Source organism: Phalacrocorax aristotelis, chromosome Z (assembly GCF_949628215.1).
Source record: "Phalacrocorax aristotelis chromosome Z, bGulAri2.1, whole genome shotgun sequence".
NCBI classification, from domain to species: Eukaryota; Metazoa; Chordata; class Aves; order Suliformes; family Phalacrocoracidae; genus Phalacrocorax; species Phalacrocorax aristotelis.
Genome location: NC_134311.1, coordinates 1,494,419 through 1,515,359, shown reverse-complemented (window position 1 = coordinate 1,515,359; position 20,941 = coordinate 1,494,419). Strand labels below are relative to the sequence as shown.

Genomic DNA, 20,941 nt, shown 5'->3' with positions numbered 1-20,941 from the left:
AGGAGAAGTGGCAGAGGAAGAGTGAGTTGATCAAAATCCCTTTGACAAGAGGTGGCTAACACATCAGTCATCAATTCCAGAATTTCTCCGCTTAGTGGGGAACAAAAACTGTTCAGCCTTGCAATTACATAATCCCAAAGAATATAAGGTCAAGCACTCCATCTTTTACCCCCCAACTTGTGACCACCAAATGCACTGCTCCTGACAGGCCTTGCATTGCGTTTACAGTTCCCAGAGAAAACAACCCATGGTCAGAAAATCTTCACTAGGGACATGAAACATTGGGACAGGATCTTTCTGTGGTAGTGTTTACACATCGTCTCCAACCTCCCCATAGCATTAGCCCATATCTTCTGGGTTGTAAGGCAGGCACAAAGAAATATTCATTAACTGATGAAGAATTCAGCAGCCATTGCTTGGTACCTCATTACAGCACCTGCTTCCCAAGTAAGTGGCAACACGTGAAACACAAACACCACACCATATCCAACAACAGCCAAAAATTTTATTTTACACATCAGTGATGTTAAATCTCAAATGCATCAGACCAAGAACTAGGATTAATGCGAAAAAAGGATGCTGTAAACATAAACCCTCATTTGCAAGGATAAAACACCAAGTAATTACCAGACTGCTATCAGAGCTAATGACGGAAACTCATATGACCATCCACAGAAAAATCTGATGACAGAGCAACAATACAAATAGACTGCCAAATCATTGCTCCCTTAGGGATACTTTAACACAAACATTAAGCACATTTAGCCTTTTTTTTTTTTAAAAAAAAAACAAGTTGAAAAAACACAGATTTTTTTAAAATCTAGGAGCAATAGGATTTAATGGACAATACCCTGAAAGTATTGATGCAATGCCCAAACACAGTATGCTGCATGTAGTGCCACTGTCTCTCCCATTTTCTCATTGAGATGCAAAACTAAACCTAAACATCTGAACCAACAAGGCTGCAAGTATCGCAGAGCCCTTTCCCCAACATGCTCCACCAATGGGCCATAGCTAAATTACAAGTCAAGTTACTGGATTTGCCCACCTGGAAAATCAGCTAATCTTTTTGGAGGAAGAATATCATATGCTTTGTTAATGACTTACTGCTGAATCTCTTCTCAGACAAATGCAACATTATGTCATCTCCACTTGTGCAAAAGCACAAACAAGGCAAAGGTAGATGTATTGCTCCAGAAACAAAAATTATCCATTTACGTTACAGCACTGATACCCTACAGTGGTAGGTACAGCCTGCAAAAGAAATACGGAAGGAAATACAAAAAAAAAAACCAAAAACCAAAAGACAAGTGCTTTCAACATTACTTTGCTAAGTATCTTTCAGCACAGTGTTAAATACCACCTTTCAAGAAAATCTTTATCCTATATTGCATTGTTCCGTGTTAATCACTAAGAGTTCTGTTTGGAACAAGCAAACTAATCTATTTTAGGGCTTTTATGTATACTTAATCACCTCCAGTCACTTACATAGTTAACTCTTTCTTTTTAGAAAAGAAATTAGTGCTTGGAAACTTTTAAGAATTTGAAACTACAAAGGTGATTTGGTCAATAATTTGAATCTAGAGATTCTGTTTGGTCAGATGACTACACGGGAAAGCATATCAGCAACATCCAAGCAGAGCATAAAGGAGCAGAAGACTGATCACTGTCCTTACTGATTACCTGATTTGCTGAGACATAGTCTTCCTCTTCAACAAAAAATCATTCATGTGAAACATGAGTAAAAAGGTGGCTTTACTGACAAATATGCGAGTACTGTAATAGCTTTATCCTCAGGTCCCATTTCTCATGCGCAGAGTATGAAACTGTCAAAACTAGACTTTTCTACAGTGATGGTCTACCATAGCTCTCAGTATTTGAAATAGGAAGCCTCTGGCTTGGTGGCACAGCATCACTTAGTAAAAAATAAGAATTTTTTTGTTCCTTCAGAGCAAGGACTGTTGCAATTCCTATTCATCAACTATCTATTATTCTCAATACACTTATTTTACTCTGAATACCTTTGCACACGAGCAGTGAAGATAGAGGGGGGAAAAAGAGTAAGTAAAGCTTAAACGAGGTCACAGATAAAGAGTAAATCAACAGTGATACTAGTTCTCTTTAAACTACCTAAGTATTTCACAGGAGGATAAATGGGAACTGGCCAATTCTGAAAAAAAGATGCAGCTCACTTTGAAAACTCTGGAGAGGTTCTTTAGTTAATTAAGCAGAGGTTATTCAGGATATAATTAAATACAGTTCTGCTGTACCATCTCTTGATTTTCATGTCAGTAATATCCACACACTGTATTAACATACTGTAGGTTGACAGAGTGGTCAGAGGCTGACAGCATAAGAAACAGCTTAATGCATCGCACACTGCTGAAAGATAAACCCTTTATCAAAAATTAATACAATGACAAAACAGGGCATTGCAGAACATCCCTTGATAAAATCAGATGTCGAATTAAACTCTTGGAGAAACAAACAGCCTTGAGAGACTGCAAGAGCCTTCTTAAAAAGAAATTAATATTAGCAACAGCTTTTTACTCTTGCTTGCTATTTCTGTTTCTACGTAATTTCTGTTAATGAGCTCCAGGCTCTTCTGACCCAGACTAAACACTTACTCATCTACTTATTCCCTGTGTGTCAGTGGCCAGATCCTCAAAAGGCAAGCTTTCTCCCCTTGCCTAAAACTTTGCCTTCTTATTCTCAGAACACTGTTGCCCTCACGCCATGCTCCAAATACTCATGCAAATTCACACTCTCCGACTCTTTTTTTCTTGTATTGGCACTATCTCAGGAAAAGGTAAACCTTGACAGTCAGAATTGTTTGATTTTCCTCACCACCTTCACCTTTCCCAGTGCAGTTTCTTAGAAATCCGAAGCAGCAATTAAGATTCTCTCGGGTGATGTCATCTGTATAGCTTTTCATTGACATTTTCTGCCTTTTCTTTTGTCTTTATTTTGTTCTTTTGCCTTCACTGGCTGGATCAATAACTGAAACGTGACCTGTGACATACGGCAATTAGAATAAACAAGCCAAATTTTTCCCTTGTGTAGCTTCACTGACTCCTGTGGCTCCAAGCCAGATCTAGATTTGTGCTGGTATATGCAGAAAAACATGCACAGTATGCTAGTCAGGTTTTCATTGCCTCTGCACCCCCCTCCACACCAAATTCAAAGGCCTCCTCTCTTCAGACTTCCTCACAGCTCTGCCTCTGCTCCCTTTTCCTCACTACTCTTCCCTGTCTCCTTCCCAGACATCTCAGTACAACACCATGCTCCTTGCCCAGAAAGTGCAACCTCTCTTCATATGACCTGGCTCACTAAACTCCCCTTTTTCTGCAGATTCCTCTCATGTGCCACACAGTTCACTCTCTTACACCAACTTTATTGAGAAATACTTATGCATTATTGAGAGAATGGGAGAGACCCTGTATCTGGGTACGTATCTCCAGCTTTTCTCATTGTCTCTCTCTTGCATCATGCTGTGCTGTATAATCTATACGACTGTTACCCAATCTCTGGCCCTGAAGACCCACAAATACAGGTCTGAAGGATGCCTTATTAATTAAGCAAATAGTTCCATGTGCAGCAAAACTAACAAAGCTTGACTTCCTATGGCTATGCATCTAGACGTTGAGTGGCAGCATCAGCCTTCTCCCCCTCTTCCCCTGCAATAACCCAAGAGCCCACCTACGTCTCCAATTTACCCCCGTAACCACAGAACTGAAGACAAGACAGGGAGGGAAACGATTAAGAACCTGGCCACTCTTTCAGCTTAATGCATCAACCTGTGACATACTTCAATGTCACAAAATTTGCTGCTACCAAATCATTATCTTTCAAGAAAACCCAGCGGTGAAACGCGCCCACAACAGTTCTCACTGCAGCAGCCAGACTGCAGCCTGGACGCCCCTCTGTCAGGAACCCTCTCCCCAAGCGCTCTTCACGTCCACTTTTGATTCAAGATAACATATGCCCACACCCATGTTCTTTGATTAACACGAGGAAATACTTGTAGGTTCTTTATTATGGCAAATCTTAAGAAACAGTGATTTTTTTCACCCTCCTGGTTTTCACTACATAATCATGACAAACTGCCAGTGGCGTCAAGCTTTCCACGCAAAGCTACATCTCACATTCAGGAGAAAGGCCACGCTGGCAAAGGCACTGCTGGGTAACTCCGAGCTGCTGCTGGGAAGGAGATGCAAATTATAAGGGGCAAATGGAAAAACCCTTTCTGTACTGCCTTGGGGCACGGTAGCACACTCAGCCACTGGAAAACCAGCACAACCCATGGAGGGCGGCTGTTGTCTCCTGCCCATGGAAAGCTCCAAGAGGCTCCCATCACCCTCGGCTCTCTCCCTCAAGGGTGCAGACCACATCCTGCACCTCTCAGCTATATGAAGCTGACTGGACTCCATGCCTAGGGGTGGAAAATGTTTGGCCAAGCAAGCCTGCCATATAGCCTTTGGAAGCTGGAAGAAGTATGATGTTTAATTCTGCATGTGTTTATTTCTTGGTCCTAATAAACCATATTCACACTGTGGCTACCCTTTAAAAGGAACCTAAGTCTCCTGCCAACAAATATAGTAGTTATGATGCCCTTCTCTCCCCAGAACTATTCAAGGACAGCTTTAAGAAGTATTCAGTCTTTGGGAGAGAACAAGATCAGTATTTAGTACTCAAATATAAGGGTTATTCTTTGCATACAACTCCACTCTTAAGTGGTTGAGGGAAAGCCTGTGGATGTTGTCTACCTATATTTCAGTACAGCCTTTGACACTGTCTCTCACAGCACCCTCCTAGAGCTCATGGCTCAGACAGACATACTCTTAGCTGAGTAAAAAACCGTCTGGCTGGCCGAGCCCAGAGAGTTGTGGTGAACTAAATCCAGGTGGCAGCCAGTCAAGAGCGGGGTTCCCCAGGGCTGTGTTGGGGCTGGTTCTGTTTAATATCTTTATCACTGATCTGGAAGAGGGGATCAAATGCACCCTCAGTCAGTTTGCTGATGACACCAAGTTGTGCAGGAGTGTTGGTCTGCTCGAGAGTAGGAAGGCTCTGCAGAGGGACCTGGACAGGCTGGGTCGATGGGCTGAGGCCAGTTGTGTGAGGTTTAACAAGGCCAAGTGCCGGGTCCTGCCCTTGGGTCACACCAACCCCAGGCAGCGCCCCAGGCCTGGGGCAGAGGGGCTGGGAAGTGCCCGGCGGAGAAGGCCCTGGGGGTGCTGGCTGACAGCCGGCTGGGCATGAGCCAGCAGTGCCCGGGTGGCCAAGGAGGCCACCAGCCCCCGGGCTTGTGTCAGCCCTGGTGTGGCCAGCAGGAGCCGGGCAGGGATGGGGCCCCTGTGCTCGGCACTGGTGAGGCCCCACCTCGAATGCCGGGCTCAGGTTTGGGCCCCTCGGGACAAGAAGGGCCTTGAGGGGCTGGAGCGTGTCCAGAGAAGGGCAGCGGGGCTGGGGCAGGGTCTGGAGCACAAGTGTGCTGGGGGGTGGCTGAGGGGGCTGGGGGGGTTTAGCCTGGAGAAGGGGGGGCTGAGGGGAGCCCTTCTCGCTCTCTGCAGCTGCCTGAGAGGGGCTGGAGTGAGGGGGGGGGTTGGTCTCTGCTCCCAAGTCACCAGTGACAGGACGAGAGGGAACGGCCTCAAGCTGCATCAGGGGAGGTTTAGGTTGGGTAGTAAGAAAAATTTATTCACAGAAAGGGTTATCAAGCACTGGAACAGGCCAGGCAGGGCAGTGGTAGAATCACCATCCCTGGAGGTTTTTAAGAAACATGCAGGTGTGGTGCTTATGGACATGGTATAGTGCTGGAGTTGGCAGTGTTGTGTTTACGGTTGGACTTGATCTTAAAGGTCTTTTCCAACCTAAACAATCCTATGATCATAAGTGTGCACCTTTACTCAAATCAAGCTACTAATCCCATTCACTTCAACAGAAGCTTTATTCAATGCTGAGTAAACTAGGCCCCTGCTAGGTTGTCCATGTCCCATGCAATATCGCTATACCACATTTTAATTAGTTTAATGATTTTTAAATGGCTTCACTATGCCAAAAAGTACATTCCAAGATTAAATTCACTCAGTAGTGCAACTTACATTGTAAGTCTTCCCATCCACCGCATTAATTTGTGCTCCTTTTCACTGAAGACAACTGTTATATTTCAGTTTAAAAGCACAATAAATTTTACTTCCCATGGGATTTTATTCTTCCCCACCATCTGCCTTAAAATATCTAGTAGGTCTTTCTGTGTACAGATTTGGATTAAGACTCTTGAATTTTTTACCAAAACAGGCAGTAGCACTTTCTTGCACCTGTATTTCAATCAAATCTCAAATACATCTTAAAGCAAGTTGTAATTCTAATATTGTTTTACTTATAGATAATTAAATCTCATTTTTGTGATTGTTAATTACTAGAATTTTTTTTGATCTCTGGACACGTAAGGCTGCTGGGCCATAAAAATCCAGGCACCTCTGAAAGTCTGTGCTGCTCCAAGTAAAACTTGGATTTGAAAAATGCAAGTTATTCCAAACTCCTGTTACCAGACTTGTAATCCCAAATCCTCAGAGGTTTGTAAATGCCATGACTGAAGTCAGGCAGGGACCTTACTGACCCGGTGGTACAGCAGGTAAGTGTGCAAGACTTGACTCCTGAAATATATTGAATTGAAAACTCCAGTCAGTCTCAATGGAAGCACCAGACCCAGCTGAAGACAGTCCAACACCACTTCACAGTCCAAGTCGCATTTCCCCAACTATTCCAAGGCTCAATTAAGATGTTGAATTAAATCAGATCTAATAATCCAATGAGTTGATACCTCTAGAGATAGAGGATGTGCTGATGATGGAATAGCGGAACAGCTGTTTCGAATCATCCCCCCAAAACAAACATCATGATCAGCAGCTCTGCAAAGTCCCCCAACATGCAAGGGACATAACAAGCTTTATTTAACATAAAAAATAGCAGGTCTGGTACGCAGGCACGGTCCAAGTTAATGCTAGAAACTGCTTGGAGCAATTGGCCATAATTCTGGAAATTAAAGACAAGTGATAGCAAGTTTCAGTACCACATTGTTTTGATTAGCTAGCAGTACTTCTTCCAAATGTTATGACTGTACCTTGTCCAAAACAAGAGTAATGCCCTCAACACTAAGTAAGAGTTGACATGTTTTGTAAATAAATATGCAGTTTCTTTGCTGAACTCAACAGCATAACAGCACTGAAAAAACCCTCACATTTTCATACTTATTAATCACTAGATGTAGCTGCCTTTAAAACCAAAGAATATCCTGTAGTCCTGAACAGTAACACTTAAGATGTGCAATACATTTCTGTGAGCCAGGGGTGGGGGGAGAAAGGGACTGATGACTCAAGGGAAATGCCCACGTCATAAGCATCTATCAAAATAATCCCACATCAAGAAGCAATCACCTAAAACATTGAAAAGCAAGACTTATACAAGGGATAACCACAGCAGCTTCCAGTCAGGATGGTGCTTATCACCAGAACCACCACCGTGGGACTCTGACACAAAGTCAGGTCCAGGTCCCGTGTTTGTAGAGATGGGGGCTGAACTCTGCAGGGGCACATGAAAGTCCCACTGACTCCAAGGAATGTTTGTGAGTCATCCCAGAACCACTCTTTGCTAGCCCACAACCAAGATGCTGTGGCCCTAGCAAAAGGCAAATATATTCATCCAGCTTCTTTTTGACACCAAACAGACAGAGCATGCCTCTTACTTCAGTTACTCGTTTATCCCTAATTATGACAGAAGACAATATATAATAATATGTATTAGTCAGCTATTCCTGCAAAAAGTGGGTGACTGCTTAGAATGACTCATATGTTTTGCACTTTTCTCGCAGGAAATTTATTCCAAGACTCAGCAGCCCCTATCAACACTAGCTTTGCCACTTAATTTCAAAACTGACAGTCGGAAGAGCGACGGCTTTGTACACCGCCTTCCCCCAACAACAAGGGGAGAACAACCGTTTCATCAGCCTGAGCCGACATCTGCATGCGACGGTGCCTGGTATGTCCCACCAATTAATTATCGACCTCCTATTAAATGTGTGCTAGTGGTCGTCGTTCAGGTGTCCTGCAGAAACTAAACAAAGTGATACATTCAAATTTGGATCACCAGGCAAAGAAATAAGTGGAGGTTACCTGAGCAAAAGCCATGCTGGAAGCATCAAGGAGCGAAACCAGCAGCGAGGGGCAGGGACACAAGGTGGCTTTGGGGAAGGGGCAAGGGACCCACCCTAAGGGCAGCAAACACCAACTTCACCCTTGGGGACTCCTTTTTCTCCATACGGCTTATACAGGAAGGCCTGAGGAGAAGGGTGCCGGTGCCAGCCGCCTTCCCACCTCGCCACCTCTCTCCTCACCTCACCTCCCTCACCCAGCAGCCACCCTCCTGCCTCACCTCCCCAGGGACCACCTTCCCACCTCGCCTTACCTCACCTCCCTCACCCAGCAGCCACCTTCCCGCCTTGCTGCCTCTCCCCTCACCTCACCTCCCTTCCCCAGCAGACACCCTCCTGCCTCGCCTCCTCAGGGACCACCCTCCCGCCTCTAGAGGGACCACCTTCCCACCTCACCTCCTTCACCCATCAGCCGCCCTCCCGCCTCACCTCCCCAGGGACCACCTTCTCCCCTCACCTCACCTCCGTCACCCATCGGCCACCTTCCCGCCTCACCTCCCCAGGGACCACCTTCCCACCTCACCTCCCTCACTCAGCGGCCGCCCTCCTGCCTCACCTTCCCGGGAAGCACCTTCCCACCTTGCCTCTCCCTCACCCATCGGCCACCTCCCCGCCTCGCCTCCTCAGGGACCACTTGCTGCCCCGCCGCCGCCCGCCAGCGCATCCCCGCGGTGTCGGACACTCACCGGACTGCCCTCGCCCTCCTCCGCCCGCTGCGGCTCCGTCCTCCCGCCGGCGGTGGGCGAGCCCTGCAGCAGCTGCTCCAGGCAGGCGGTGCTGGGCAGCGAGGAGCTCTTCTGGTGGGACAGGTGCGCCCCGGGACGGCGCCCATCCTTCCCGCCCTTGGGCCCCTCGTCGCCGGCGGCAGGTTCCTCCCGGCGGCCGGGCGGCGGCCCCTTGCCCAGGGGGAGCAGGTGCTCCCGCAGGCGGCGCAGGGCGGAGGCGGACTCGCCGCCCGGCTCCAGCGGCTCGGCGCCCGAGCAGCAGAGGTTGGGCTGGGAGGAGGAGAAGACGCGGTCCAGCACTTGCCTCCGCCGCTTGAAGGCGCTCCGTTTGGCGGCGGGCGGCGGGTTCCCCTTGCCGCTGGCCGGCGACGGCAGGGCGGGGGGCTCCGCAGTGCGGCGCTCGGAGGCCGCCCGCCCGCCGCCGCCGCTCCGGCCCTTGCCCCCCAGCTGCAGGTTCTTCCACAGCCGGGCCTGGAAGGACACAGCCGGCTCGGGCTCGCCGGGCTTCTCGCCCGCGGCCGCCCGGGGCTCCTTGCCTGGCCCCATCATCTTCCTCCTCCTTCTGCTGCTGCGGTGGCGGCGGCTGCGGGAGCAACAGCAGCAGAGCCCGCCGGAGCCCGGCGCCTTCACTCCCGTGCGGGGCGGGCCGGAGCTCCGCCGCGCCGCCCCTCCGCTCCCCTCGGCTCGGCCCGGCTCAGCTTGGCTGGAGGCTGGAGCCGCGCCGTGCAGGGTGAGGGAAGCAGGACAAGCCCCCCTCGGAGCACGAAGTTTGCCGCCGCCAGCCCCCTCCCCGCCCCTCGGTGGCGGTCCCGCGGCGGGGGCGGGATGCGCCGAGCTGGGATGCGCAGGGGCGCCGGCAAGTTAACGGCGGGGCGCGGAGCGGCGGCCGGCTTATATATAGGTGCGGCAATGCACGAGTATACGGGAGTGGTCTTATCCTGCCCCACACACCCCTATTTTCTTAATTTTTGTTTTGCATTTGTGACAGGTGCGTCGTGCAGAGGGGGGCAAACGGGCGCTGCAGCCCCGGAGGCCGCTGCTGCTGCGGGGGGAGCCGCGATGCCGGGGTCCCCCGGGCCGTGGGGTGACACAGCTCCCAGCGGCGCCCTGCCGCGGGTAGGGCACCGCCCCGGGCCGCGGTGACCTTGCGGCGGGGGTATGGGGTTGCTCACGCACGCACAGCGCGCGGTGCAGGCAGCGCCGGCCTGGGTACCCCGCAAATCCGGGCAAATCGGCCCTCTGGTAAAACGCATGGCCCGGCCAGGCAGGTTCCTGCAAGTATGCGGGCAAAAACCCCTCGATTCATCTGTCACGCTCGTATTTTTTGGAAAAAAAAAAAACAACCCCAAACACAAACCTACATCTTTTTGTCACCGTAGCACGCGGTACTAGTGGCCCCCTCGCTGCATTTTTGGGTGCTTAACACTAAAGTTTCTTTTTTTAATTAAAATTATAGCAGCAGGCTGATTTAACAACAGGTTTATGCATTCATGAAACAAGCTGAAGCAAAAGACATCTTTCTCTCCATAGCTTTATCCAGTGTACTTCTGGGTTTCATTTCAAAAGCCTCTTCTTTACACTATTGAGGACTTCACCACCTATATTCTGATTCAGCTTTCCCCAAAAAGTTTTCACCCAGGTGTTGGACAATACAACTTTTGCTGGACAGAACAGGAAGAATACAAATTAGAAGTACTGAGATAAAATGGGTGCTTTCAAATCACCAGGGCCTTGGGAATTCAATCTACAATATTTGAGAAAATAGCTAAAATAACCTCTGAACCACTGGAGATTATTTTTTGAGAAGTCCTGTCAGATAAGGGATGTTTCAGGACAAGAAAAAACCAAACATAGTCGTAGTCCCAACAAAAAAAAGAAATTGAAGATAGAAAATCATACGTAAGTCAACCTGTTTTGACCCCTGGAAGTGAGTACAAATAATCAGCTTCTAACCACCTGAAAGCAAAAGCATCAGAGAGCAACACTCAAATGGATCAAGGCCTGGAGGAAGCTTATGTGTCTTCATCTATGAGACAACATCTTTAAATCAAGGAAGAAATGTGCTGAAACGGAAGCTCTTTACAAGGTTTGCTTTCTTGTAAATAATGGATTTGCTCAATGAGCAGGAATCGAAAGAGTGAAAGGGAAGATGAATTTGTTTCTTCATTTATATTGGGAGAGTGACAGAGGCTACCTAAAGAAGTAATTCAATATGTGTATCTGCCTTGTGTCTTACTCTTTTTATTTTATCATTACATTTGAATCAGTGCTAAAATAAACAGCTTCTGAGATATAGAGTAATTTCTATTAAAGTAACGGAAAAGTGAATACTCTTTTCACGGGGCCAGTAGGTACAGGAAGAATACAACATTGTATTGAGAAGAACTGCTTATCCAACAAAATACTGAACTATGCTCATATCACTAAATGACAGTGGCTTTCAGCAGTGATCACACTTTCCTATTAAAAAAAAAAAAAGACCAGAAATTTGTTATTTGTATGGAACTATTCACTGCAGCAACTAAGCTCGTAAGTGCAATACTATGTGGAAGCTCATCGTCTAGGAGGAGCGGACACAGGGCGCGGTACTGCAGACCAGTGTTTTCAGTCCAGCTTGTGCTGCATTTTTATGGTCCCTGTATTGAGTGGTCCCGAAAAACATGCTGGCAAGCCTCCTGATTCTTTTTGCACAAACACCAGCATAAGCTTCCCTTACATTAAAATTGTGTCATTACATCATCATTTCCAAATCCATCTACTTCTTATCCATTTTATCCAACCAGAAAGTAGATTTGCTTATAAAAGAAAAAGGTCAAAGTAGCTTATCCTGTTGAGTTGCAGAAACACTCCTTGTCCTGGGGACAAAGTGGATCGGGGACCAGAAGGCAGTACATGGCCGCGCTGTAACAGGCAGGGTGGGATTATTCTAGCATTAATTAAAATCAATTCACCATAAACAGTTTTATAATAAAATGAGTCATTCTGCACATTGAATTCTCTGAGCTATATTCGTTTATTAAAGTTGAAGCTGAACCTGGCAGAAAGATCACAGCAAGACTTCAAGCAACATTCAAATGGAAATCTCAACATTTAACAAGAATATGGATGTAACACGTGTACAGATGGGAATGTCACTTTTCAAAATGTACAAATGAGCCTTTATTAGCCTTAGAAATAAAAGAACAATATCTGAAAATGTTTCTTTACACCTCTTTGCTTCAATGTTTCGTAAGCTAAAACAAAACAGAACATAAAACAAAAAAAATCCACTATTTCAAATCTGAAACCAAGGAGATTCATAGTAAAGAATGTTTTGGGGTTTGGTTTTTTTTTTTATTTCCAGCATATCAGTTATACATGTCAAAAAGGAAGAATATTTTCTGAGAAAAGCAGCTATCAATCTCCTCAAAACGGTATTTGATCTATCTACATATGTCATTACGCTAATTAGCTTTATTTTAAACTGATAAAACAAATGTACTGCTTAGTGCTAAGAACTGTGGTTTTTACATAATTTATCTTCCAACAGTCTTGCAGACTGACCCAAAGCCCCAGATTTCTCCAGTGATTTAGATCAAATAAAAATCTCTTCGTTTGGTTTTGCATATTTCTTTTAAAAAAAAAAAAAGTTCCTTCGTAGCTTCTGATATCTAGGTCATTACCTCTATGTATTTCTATTTGGAAATATGCTTAAATTCTCAGTTACCTCCTCCCTTTGAAACACCCTCCCTTCTCTCATCATTCAGAATCTAAAATACAGCAAAGATGGTAATATTTTTAAATACATACCAGACAACTGTGGAGGCCGTATTTGATTGCAGATGGCCTTAGGCTCAAAGGCTGAACATGGTTTTGGTCATCTCATCCTGGAACCACACTTTAACACCACTTGCACATGTTCACTGCTGTCATTTTGTCTTATTCTTCCTCAGTGTCTCTTCAGTCTGAATTATAATGAATTTGTGTCTCCTTTTTTTGCCTGAGTTTCAAATAGCAAAGTTCTTGTCTATAATACAATTTTTAAGTACAGCTTTGAATATTGTTTTTTGCATGTTTTTCCCCCACAGTAACAATGGGGCATAGGCAACCCGCTGATGAATTTCAGGTCTTGGCATGATAAGCGATATCTTAGGCAGCTTCTGCCCAACCTGTTGTAAAGAAATTTTGTATTATACAGTCACAAGTTCTCTAACTCTTCTTGTCTGTCACTGAAGTATTTTCACCTGAAACTTTCTGACTAGGATTCAGCACCAAACAGAAATCCAGCAGAGTATTGCAGCCAAAATAGCTAAGGGCTTTGAAATTTAAAAAGTATTGAAACCATGTCATATGCTTTGAGGCTTCAGGCAACCTTAGCTATAGGCAGTACTACAAGTCCTGTCTTCACCCACAAGTACACAGTAATGAGTACATTTCTTCTTGGATTTCATACAGATAATTATGCTCCTACCACATATGGCTCTTCTAATTTGACAAAACATAGCGTCTCACAAAGCCAATCGCAACTTAGCTGTGCAAAATGCTTGGTCGTCTTGCTGCAGTTTTGAGTATTTTTAAACAGCTATTGAGTTTTTTGGGTGTAGCAATGACAACACAAATTCAGCCATTAACCTAGGATAGTGCAGGCTTCAAAATGTTTTCCTGAAGTGAAATAACCCCCTTTCTGTGTTAGCGAAGTACCATGAAGATTATAGGATGCGCTGGTACGAGAACTTGAGTCAATTTTCTGGAGACCGATTTCCCTTCATTTCGTGTACATCTTTGTCTCTAATATTTTAACCATATTGCTAGCCTTCTGCTGATGTTCGTTAGCAATAGCTTTAATAGCTGTTTAGTCGTTGGTGTTGATGCCTGACACAGTTCCTCTAACAACATGTGTGGGAAGGTCTAATGCAGCCTCTGGGACTAAAGGGAAGGAGAAGCAGGGTCACAGGTCAGTACAAAGTCACAGCATCGCGTATCAACAGCCACGTGCCGCACTCCAAACCACGCAGTCAGACCATACACCAGCCTACACACAACGGCGGGAAATCCAGCAAGATAGTCTCACGGCTGGGAAGAACCCCTACTAGGGGACTGAGCCCCAAGTCATGTCTCTCCCTCTGATGTCAGCACGTATTTTTCCCCTTCAGATCTTCTCCACTGAGTATACAGCTCTTCTTCTTTAAGTGGGTTCTGGCTCACTTATTCAGCATTAATGTTAGTACTAAATTGCAATAACGCTAGTGCTAAATTGTAATATTAATTTAGAAATTTTATAAAGCTTCAACTCTATTCTAAATTTGTCTGATGTTTTCAGTATTTCTAAGCTAATGTGTATAAACATTAACAAACAATTTTACTTTTGATACAACATTTCAAAGTACCCTACGCCTATTTTATATTTGTAGATGGGGTGCTTGAGGATATGGTTCAGTGGTGGACTTGGCAGTGACAGGTTAGCCGTTGTACTCGATGACCTTAAGGGTCTTTTCCAACCTTGATTCTATGATTCTATGATTGTGCCTGTGCTGGTTTTATAGTGTGAACAAATATTTATTAAAAAAACCCTATATCCTTAAATGCTTGTAGGGTCTTCAGGAATTGCTAGTATTAACTATTTGGCCTCCTCTACTAGTCTAATCTTCATTTGCGAGCATGACAAATATTTTTGCACAACAAAATAAGCCTATCAATTGTTCTTTTCTATTCTGTGATTCATCTCAACTTCAGCCTTGTTTTTTACTCCTGTATTGTAAAACCCATCATTGCCTATGATTCACTACTAATAGTCATGTTGACTTTTAAAGTTACCTTTGCTGATTGACCCAAGTAGTTTTATGTCACTACAAAATTCCAAGTTCATAAGCTGTGAGATCAATGGCAAAACCTTGAAATGCTTCCACTGCTCCTCAACATTTTCCTTAGGACTGGTTTTGATGTTTCCTTCAGTACCTGTCAGGGTTACTGGGCCAGGTTTAGCTCCTTCCCCTTCCAGTCCACCTGAAAGCTCTTTCTGAGGGGGCTTATCTTAGGCCTTTCCCTGGCTTTCAGGGAAATTTCATGGTTCTCTCTTAGGCTGGGACCTGTGTCTCCATAACTCCTGCATCTCTCCAGGTATGGAGTTCAGGCTTCTTTATTTTCTTCCTTTGCACACACAGTAACCACTGAGTTGAGAGTCTTCTTAGAACCAGAATGTCATTTATTTTAACATTAGAAACAAAAAGAAATTTAAAAACTGTTTTAAAACTGCAGATACTCTCCATATTCATCTTATTATAGCATCTTCTGTTGCTAGGCATCTCATCCTTCAGATCCTGCATGGTTCCTTAGCCACCTTAACACAGTGCCTCTTAAATCTTCTTACAAAAGCTTTACTCTTTGTCACTGTTCTGTATTTTTACCCTTTGGTCAAAAAAACCATCTCTGTAGGTTCATCTGGATGTTAAGCATCTCGGATGTTCAGAGTGAGTCTTTCCGGCAGTAGTCCTTGACAGCTTTCACATCTCTGTTGAAGCATCACCAGTCATGAGCCTTTTGTTCCATTCCTGCTTGTCCTTTCAGGTGTCTCCTATTGACCTTGTATAGTTATATGGGGAACTGACTGTGTGGACGATAAATTAGACTTCCAAATACTGCAGTACTCAGAACATTTACTGATCTTTACAGTCAATACACTTCACCTATTTCAACTGCCTTTAAATGAATTTAGAGAGGCTAGTGTTTTTTTTCTCTCTTAAACTTTTCCTTATTTGTGGATCATCTCTGCTTAAAATCATCTCCCCTCCCAACAGCCTTCTTGCTTTGTAAGCTTTCATTATTCCAAGAGAACATAAGCTGCTGCTGCTTTTTTTTTTTTTTTTCCACGTTAGCATTGCTCACATTTGGAACTGCCTCTTGGTTCTCAAATGGGGTCCCGTGACAGAATGAGCAATTTCAACTCCGGTTGAAATGAGAGATTGAGGAGGGATCATATGGTCTCCTCCATCTCCTCCTCCATCCTAGCACCAGCATTAGGAGAAGTGGGAAAGGAAAAAGCTGAATGGAGAATCATCTGGAGCTTACATGTCATAGAACCATAGAATCATAGAATGCCCTGAGGTGGAAGGGACCCACAAGCATCATCGAGGCCAACCCCTGTGCCTGCACAGGACACCCCAAATTCACACCATGACTCTGAGGGCCTTGTCCAAGGGCTTCTGGAACATCGCCAGGCTGGTGCCGTGACGCCTCCCTGGGGAGCCTGTTCCAGGGCTCCACCACCCTCTGGGGGAAGAACCTTCTCCTAATGCCCAGCCTAACCCTCCCCTGGCACACCTCCCTGCCGTTCCCTCAGGTCCTGGTGTTGGTCACCAGAGAGAAGAGACCAGTGCCTGCCCCTCCTCCTGCCCTTGGGAGGGAGCTGCAGACCATGATGATATAAATAATTTGAATTATACTGCCTTTTTCTGTTATTTCAATCACCAAAATGTCAAGCTCCTTTAATTATAATTTCTCATACAAATACCTTCTTTGGTTTCCCTCTATTCTGGAAGTATCAATAATAAAGGAATCAATCTACATAAACTCATATCATCACTCTTTCTTGTTTTGAACGTAGGACTTGCATCTATGTATTGTACAGACTGCCTTTTCCCAAATAAATTCTTCCATAGACCATGGAAGTTTTGGTCTTAGCGATTTCATGCACAGAATGTAAATATCTCATTTTTCAGTCTTCGGAGCTTTTTGGCTGCTCTAATGTTATGCTTCATACAAGACCAGTCAAGTTGTGCATTTTAAGTAATAAGCAATACTTCTTGAGTGCTGGGCTTTTGGAGTATCACTCTGAGATACAGTTGCATCAATCCTAAACATACAACTTGTCTAGCCTTCATAACTTATTTTAATGAGTTCAGTACTATGTCTGTTTGTCTCTGATGTTTGAACTCCAACAACTCTTTTGACTGCATTTCTGCCTGAACATACTATGATCAGACGGTATACTAACCCCAGGCCTTCCTCTTTTATCTATCGATCTGCTCTGCATTTCCTAAAATACTCAACTGCTGCTTTTTTCCTAAACCACTTTACTATTTGCTTGTAGCTACCCAGGTTTTCCTAGCACAGTGACTAGTATTCTGCATAAATTTCCCCCCAGTCCTTTGCAAAACTTTTGTTCTAGGAAAACCATTGCATTTCTGCTGCTGTTGCCATGTTTTTAATTTCTTGGAGGAGGACTGTATTTAGTAGCTGTGTTACACTGGCTTGTGCACACTATAAATCTGGTGGTATATAGCTGCCTGATTCTGCCTCTGGGTTGTATTTTTTAGGCTGTTTTCATGTCTAAGTACATAGAAAGCTAGCTGGTATGAAGTTAAAAAATGTCTTGGTTCTTAATTTTGACTGAGAGTTTTAGTGCCTTAGCTGCCTGTAAATTCAGCCTTTTTCCTAATAACTGCCTGTCGGGTTACCTAAATAAAAGAATACTTGGCTGTCTCTCTGCTTATTTTTTTTTCAATTTGGCTGTCTCCATACTTATTTTTTTCAATTTTCTGGCAGCTCTGAGAGTCAAAAGCGGTTTCTATAACTGCATAACTGTGCTCTAATTGAATGTACTCTAATAAAATTTTTGTTCTGATTTATCCTTTCAGCTGCAATTTTACTTGACTGCCACCTTCCTGGCTTTGCGAACCCATGTTTCAAGCTGCAGTGCAAACAATTTGCTCTTGGCCCCTTGTAGCAGTCCTATGTTAATAATATTTTCATCACAGCGCCAAAGTTCCTAGTATTTGTCTCTGACACTCTAGAGCTATTGTTATTTCTTATCTTTTGTCTCTGAAGTCCTCCTCAGTACTAGGACCCATCTTTGTAGCTGTCATTACTGGTTTATTCAACTGAGTATTCACTACTGTGATCTTCTCTTTTTTCTATTTTCTTTGATTTTGTTTTTTTTTTACTTTTACTTCTAATTTCAATTTTATTTTCAGTTTGTTCTGGCTCCAAAAACACCTGCCACCTTGTCAGAAGTTACTGATGTGGCTCTCACATTCCCATCCCCACAGCTACAGAGCCTAAGTTCCCTGAGTTTACCTTGCTGCTTTTCTGCTCTCCCCACTCCTTCCATCTTTCAGAGCTGCTGATCACCTGCATGCTGGATAAACGGCAAGGCCATTTGGTGTTCCTCTTTGGCCTGCAACCGTTATCCACCTCCCTTGTGACCGCATTAATCCAAACTTAAAGCACATTTGGGAAGGAAAGAACTATTTCTACCGAACAAGTCCTTATGACCGTAACATTCACTGATGCCCTGCAACAACAGCGATCACCCTAGTACCACAGAACTAGTGAATTCAGGAATTATCCAAAGGGAGAAACAGCTCTGAGTCTGTCTCCTGCCCCTAGAGACCAGAGAAATTAAATGATATCTTTATTCTCTTCCTTAACCCTTACACAGTAACAAGAACGCTGTCTCCCTTGACTGTGCTAACGCTGTGGCGGATGTGTCAGCAGTGGCAGAAGACAGAGCCCTTTGTCCTGAGACGCACCGCTCTGACCAGTGCTCAGGTAAGGCAGGGTCCTGCCCCAGTGGGAAATGCTGCGTGGTGCTGCTCCGGGTGCACAGGTTTCACCGGGAGAAACACCCTTTGGTGTGTGCCAGAGGTACGTCCTGTGCACCACAAATAGCATGGGTGCGAGGAGGTTTTCCACCCAAACACGCCCCATCTTGCACACCTAAATGCTAATATGCACAAGTGCAAAATGAGCCCCTCGGCCACTGCTCTGTTCTGTCTTCTGTGCGACAGGCAGACCTTGTTGTCCACAGCCACGTTATCCCCTTGTAATCCTTCCTGCTCTGGGGAGGGAGTTGGAGGCTGGTGGAAGAGGAGAAGCTCTCTCTTCTGAGTACTCCGGTACTGAGGGAGCACTTCTTTGCTTCTCAACGAGCATGTCTTGCAGAATGAGGTGGAGGATTTCAGAGCACTACCACTGCCTGCTCCTGCCATGATCCCTCCTCCTTGGGTCCCTTACACCTAGGAAGGGCTTCACTAGGAACCAGGAACTTCAGTAGGAACTCCTTCTCTGCCCGGCGGAGAAGGCCCTGGGGGTGCTGGCTGACAGCCGGCTGGGCATGAGCCAGCAGTGCCCAGGTGGCCAAGGAGGCCACCAGCACCCAGGCTTGTGTCAGCACTGGGGTGGCCAGCAGGAGCCGGGCAGGGATGGGGCCCCTGTGCTCGGCCCTGGGGAGGCCCCACCTCGAATGCTGGGCTCAGGTTTGGGCCCCTCGGGACAAGAAGGGCCTTGAGGGGCTGGAGCGTGTCCAGAGAAGGGCAGCGGGGCTGGGGCAGGGTCTGGAGCACAAGTGTGCTGGGGGGCGGCTGAGGGAGCTGGGGGGGTTTAGCCTGGAGAAGAGGGGGCTGAGGGGAGCCCTTCTCGCTCTCTGCAGCTGCCTGAGAGGGGCTGGAGTGAGGGGGGGGTCTGTCTCTGCTCCCAAGTCACCAGTGACAGGGCGAGAGGGAACGGCCTCAAGCTGCGTCAGGGGAGGTTTAGGTTGGATATGAGGGAAAATGCCTTCCCTGCCAGAGCGGTCAGGCCCTGGCACAGGCTGCCCAGAGAGGTGGGGGAGTCACCGTCCCTGGGGGGGTTCAAAAAACATGTAGACGTGGCACCTGGGACCATGGCTTAGGAGGCCTGGGGGTGTTGGGTTGGACTTAATGATCCTAAAGGTCTCTTCCAACCTTAATGATTCTGTGCCTCTACGATTCAGAGGTGAACTAACCCCAGTGCAGAATACATCTAAGTGAGAGCCACCTGCCAGAGGTTCAGGCAGCAAGAAGTAGCAGGCGGACAATCCTCCAGCAGCGTACGGTGCTAAGACAGGATGGTGCTCCTTCTCCTGGCTGGTCACCTCTTCTTTGTTTTCTGCACCCTTTCTGACATATTTGGCATGGTTTACTTGTGGGAATCCAGTAGCTATTCACTACAGCTTGCTGCTAGGACTTTCTTACAGTTGTAGTTTTCAGAAGGTAAATCAGAAATATAGTTGTGAATAAGCATCTGCGAGACTCTTGTGTTTCTTTTAATAATGGCTCTGCAATTAAACATGATACATATTCCAATGTAACCCCAGGGAAGCGTACGTATTTAGTAAAACTACAGTCCTGGTTTTAAAATCATAACTAGTAATTTTAAGTGCTAACAATTCATTTTTTCATTAAAATTAATTGCTACACAACTGCTTTATGATTTGGGTTGCTTTAAAGTGACTATAGTATGTTTTTTAACTATTTTTCTGCTGTGGACTTGATAATTCTGTTGGTATTTTGGATATTTTCTCTTTGTCTTCTGGCATTTGACCAAGCTTTTCAATGTTAGATCTTATTCTGAAGTTTCCCTATAATTTATGTTTCTCTGTCTCCATGTGGATGACATTTGATCTGAGAAAGGAGAACATTTACTGATACATTAAGTGACTGAGGTTGGAAATAAAGGTTTTCATCATGTTTTCTTAATGAATTTTTTTGTAAGATACATCTATATTTTGTTCTAATACAATAATAACATATGTAAAGCTTCAAAAAGAGTCCTATTTACTTGTCTGAAACATCACAGCATTTTGCTGCTTTTAACAGAGTAGAAGAAAAATACTTCCTTTTCTTTTTTACTTGAGATAGCAGATAAACATAGATATTTCACTTATAAATTACTTCCTTAGACTTATCACAAAAATCTGATATAACCTTATTTAGGAGTTTACCAGTGACTGCAAAGATGAACACAACATTCAGGGCAATATATACCGTCAGCTCCACATATATACTGTAGGCTTAGATGACTATTAGAACTTTCTGAAAGAAACAACTTGATGAACTTGATTATTGGAGAATTACGTGTCTGATACAGAACTATTAGAACGATTTTCAGCGTTTCAAAGCCAATGTACACAAATCAATACTAAAAGAACCATTATCACCGAAAGTTTGATTTATCACTATTTGAAACAAGGTCAGAGACAGCCCAGTGGTCATCAGAAGAAAGACCAAAACAA

The 20,941-nt window shown here is 45.1% G+C and overlaps 1 protein-coding gene across 1 annotated transcript in view; it reads right to left on the bottom strand.

Moving 5' to 3' along the window:
* Positions 1-9,610, bottom strand: part of MCTP1 (multiple C2 and transmembrane domain containing 1) — a 287,863-nt gene extending 278,253 nt beyond the window's left edge. The window contains exon 1 of the mRNA XM_075078920.1: positions 8,896-9,610. Within this exon, the coding sequence (XP_074935021.1) occupies positions 8,896-9,483 (588 nt within the window). The 5' untranslated portion in view covers positions 9,484-9,610. The remainder of the gene's footprint in view (positions 1-8,895) is intronic.
* Between the last annotated feature and the right edge of the window lie 11,331 nt (positions 9,611-20,941).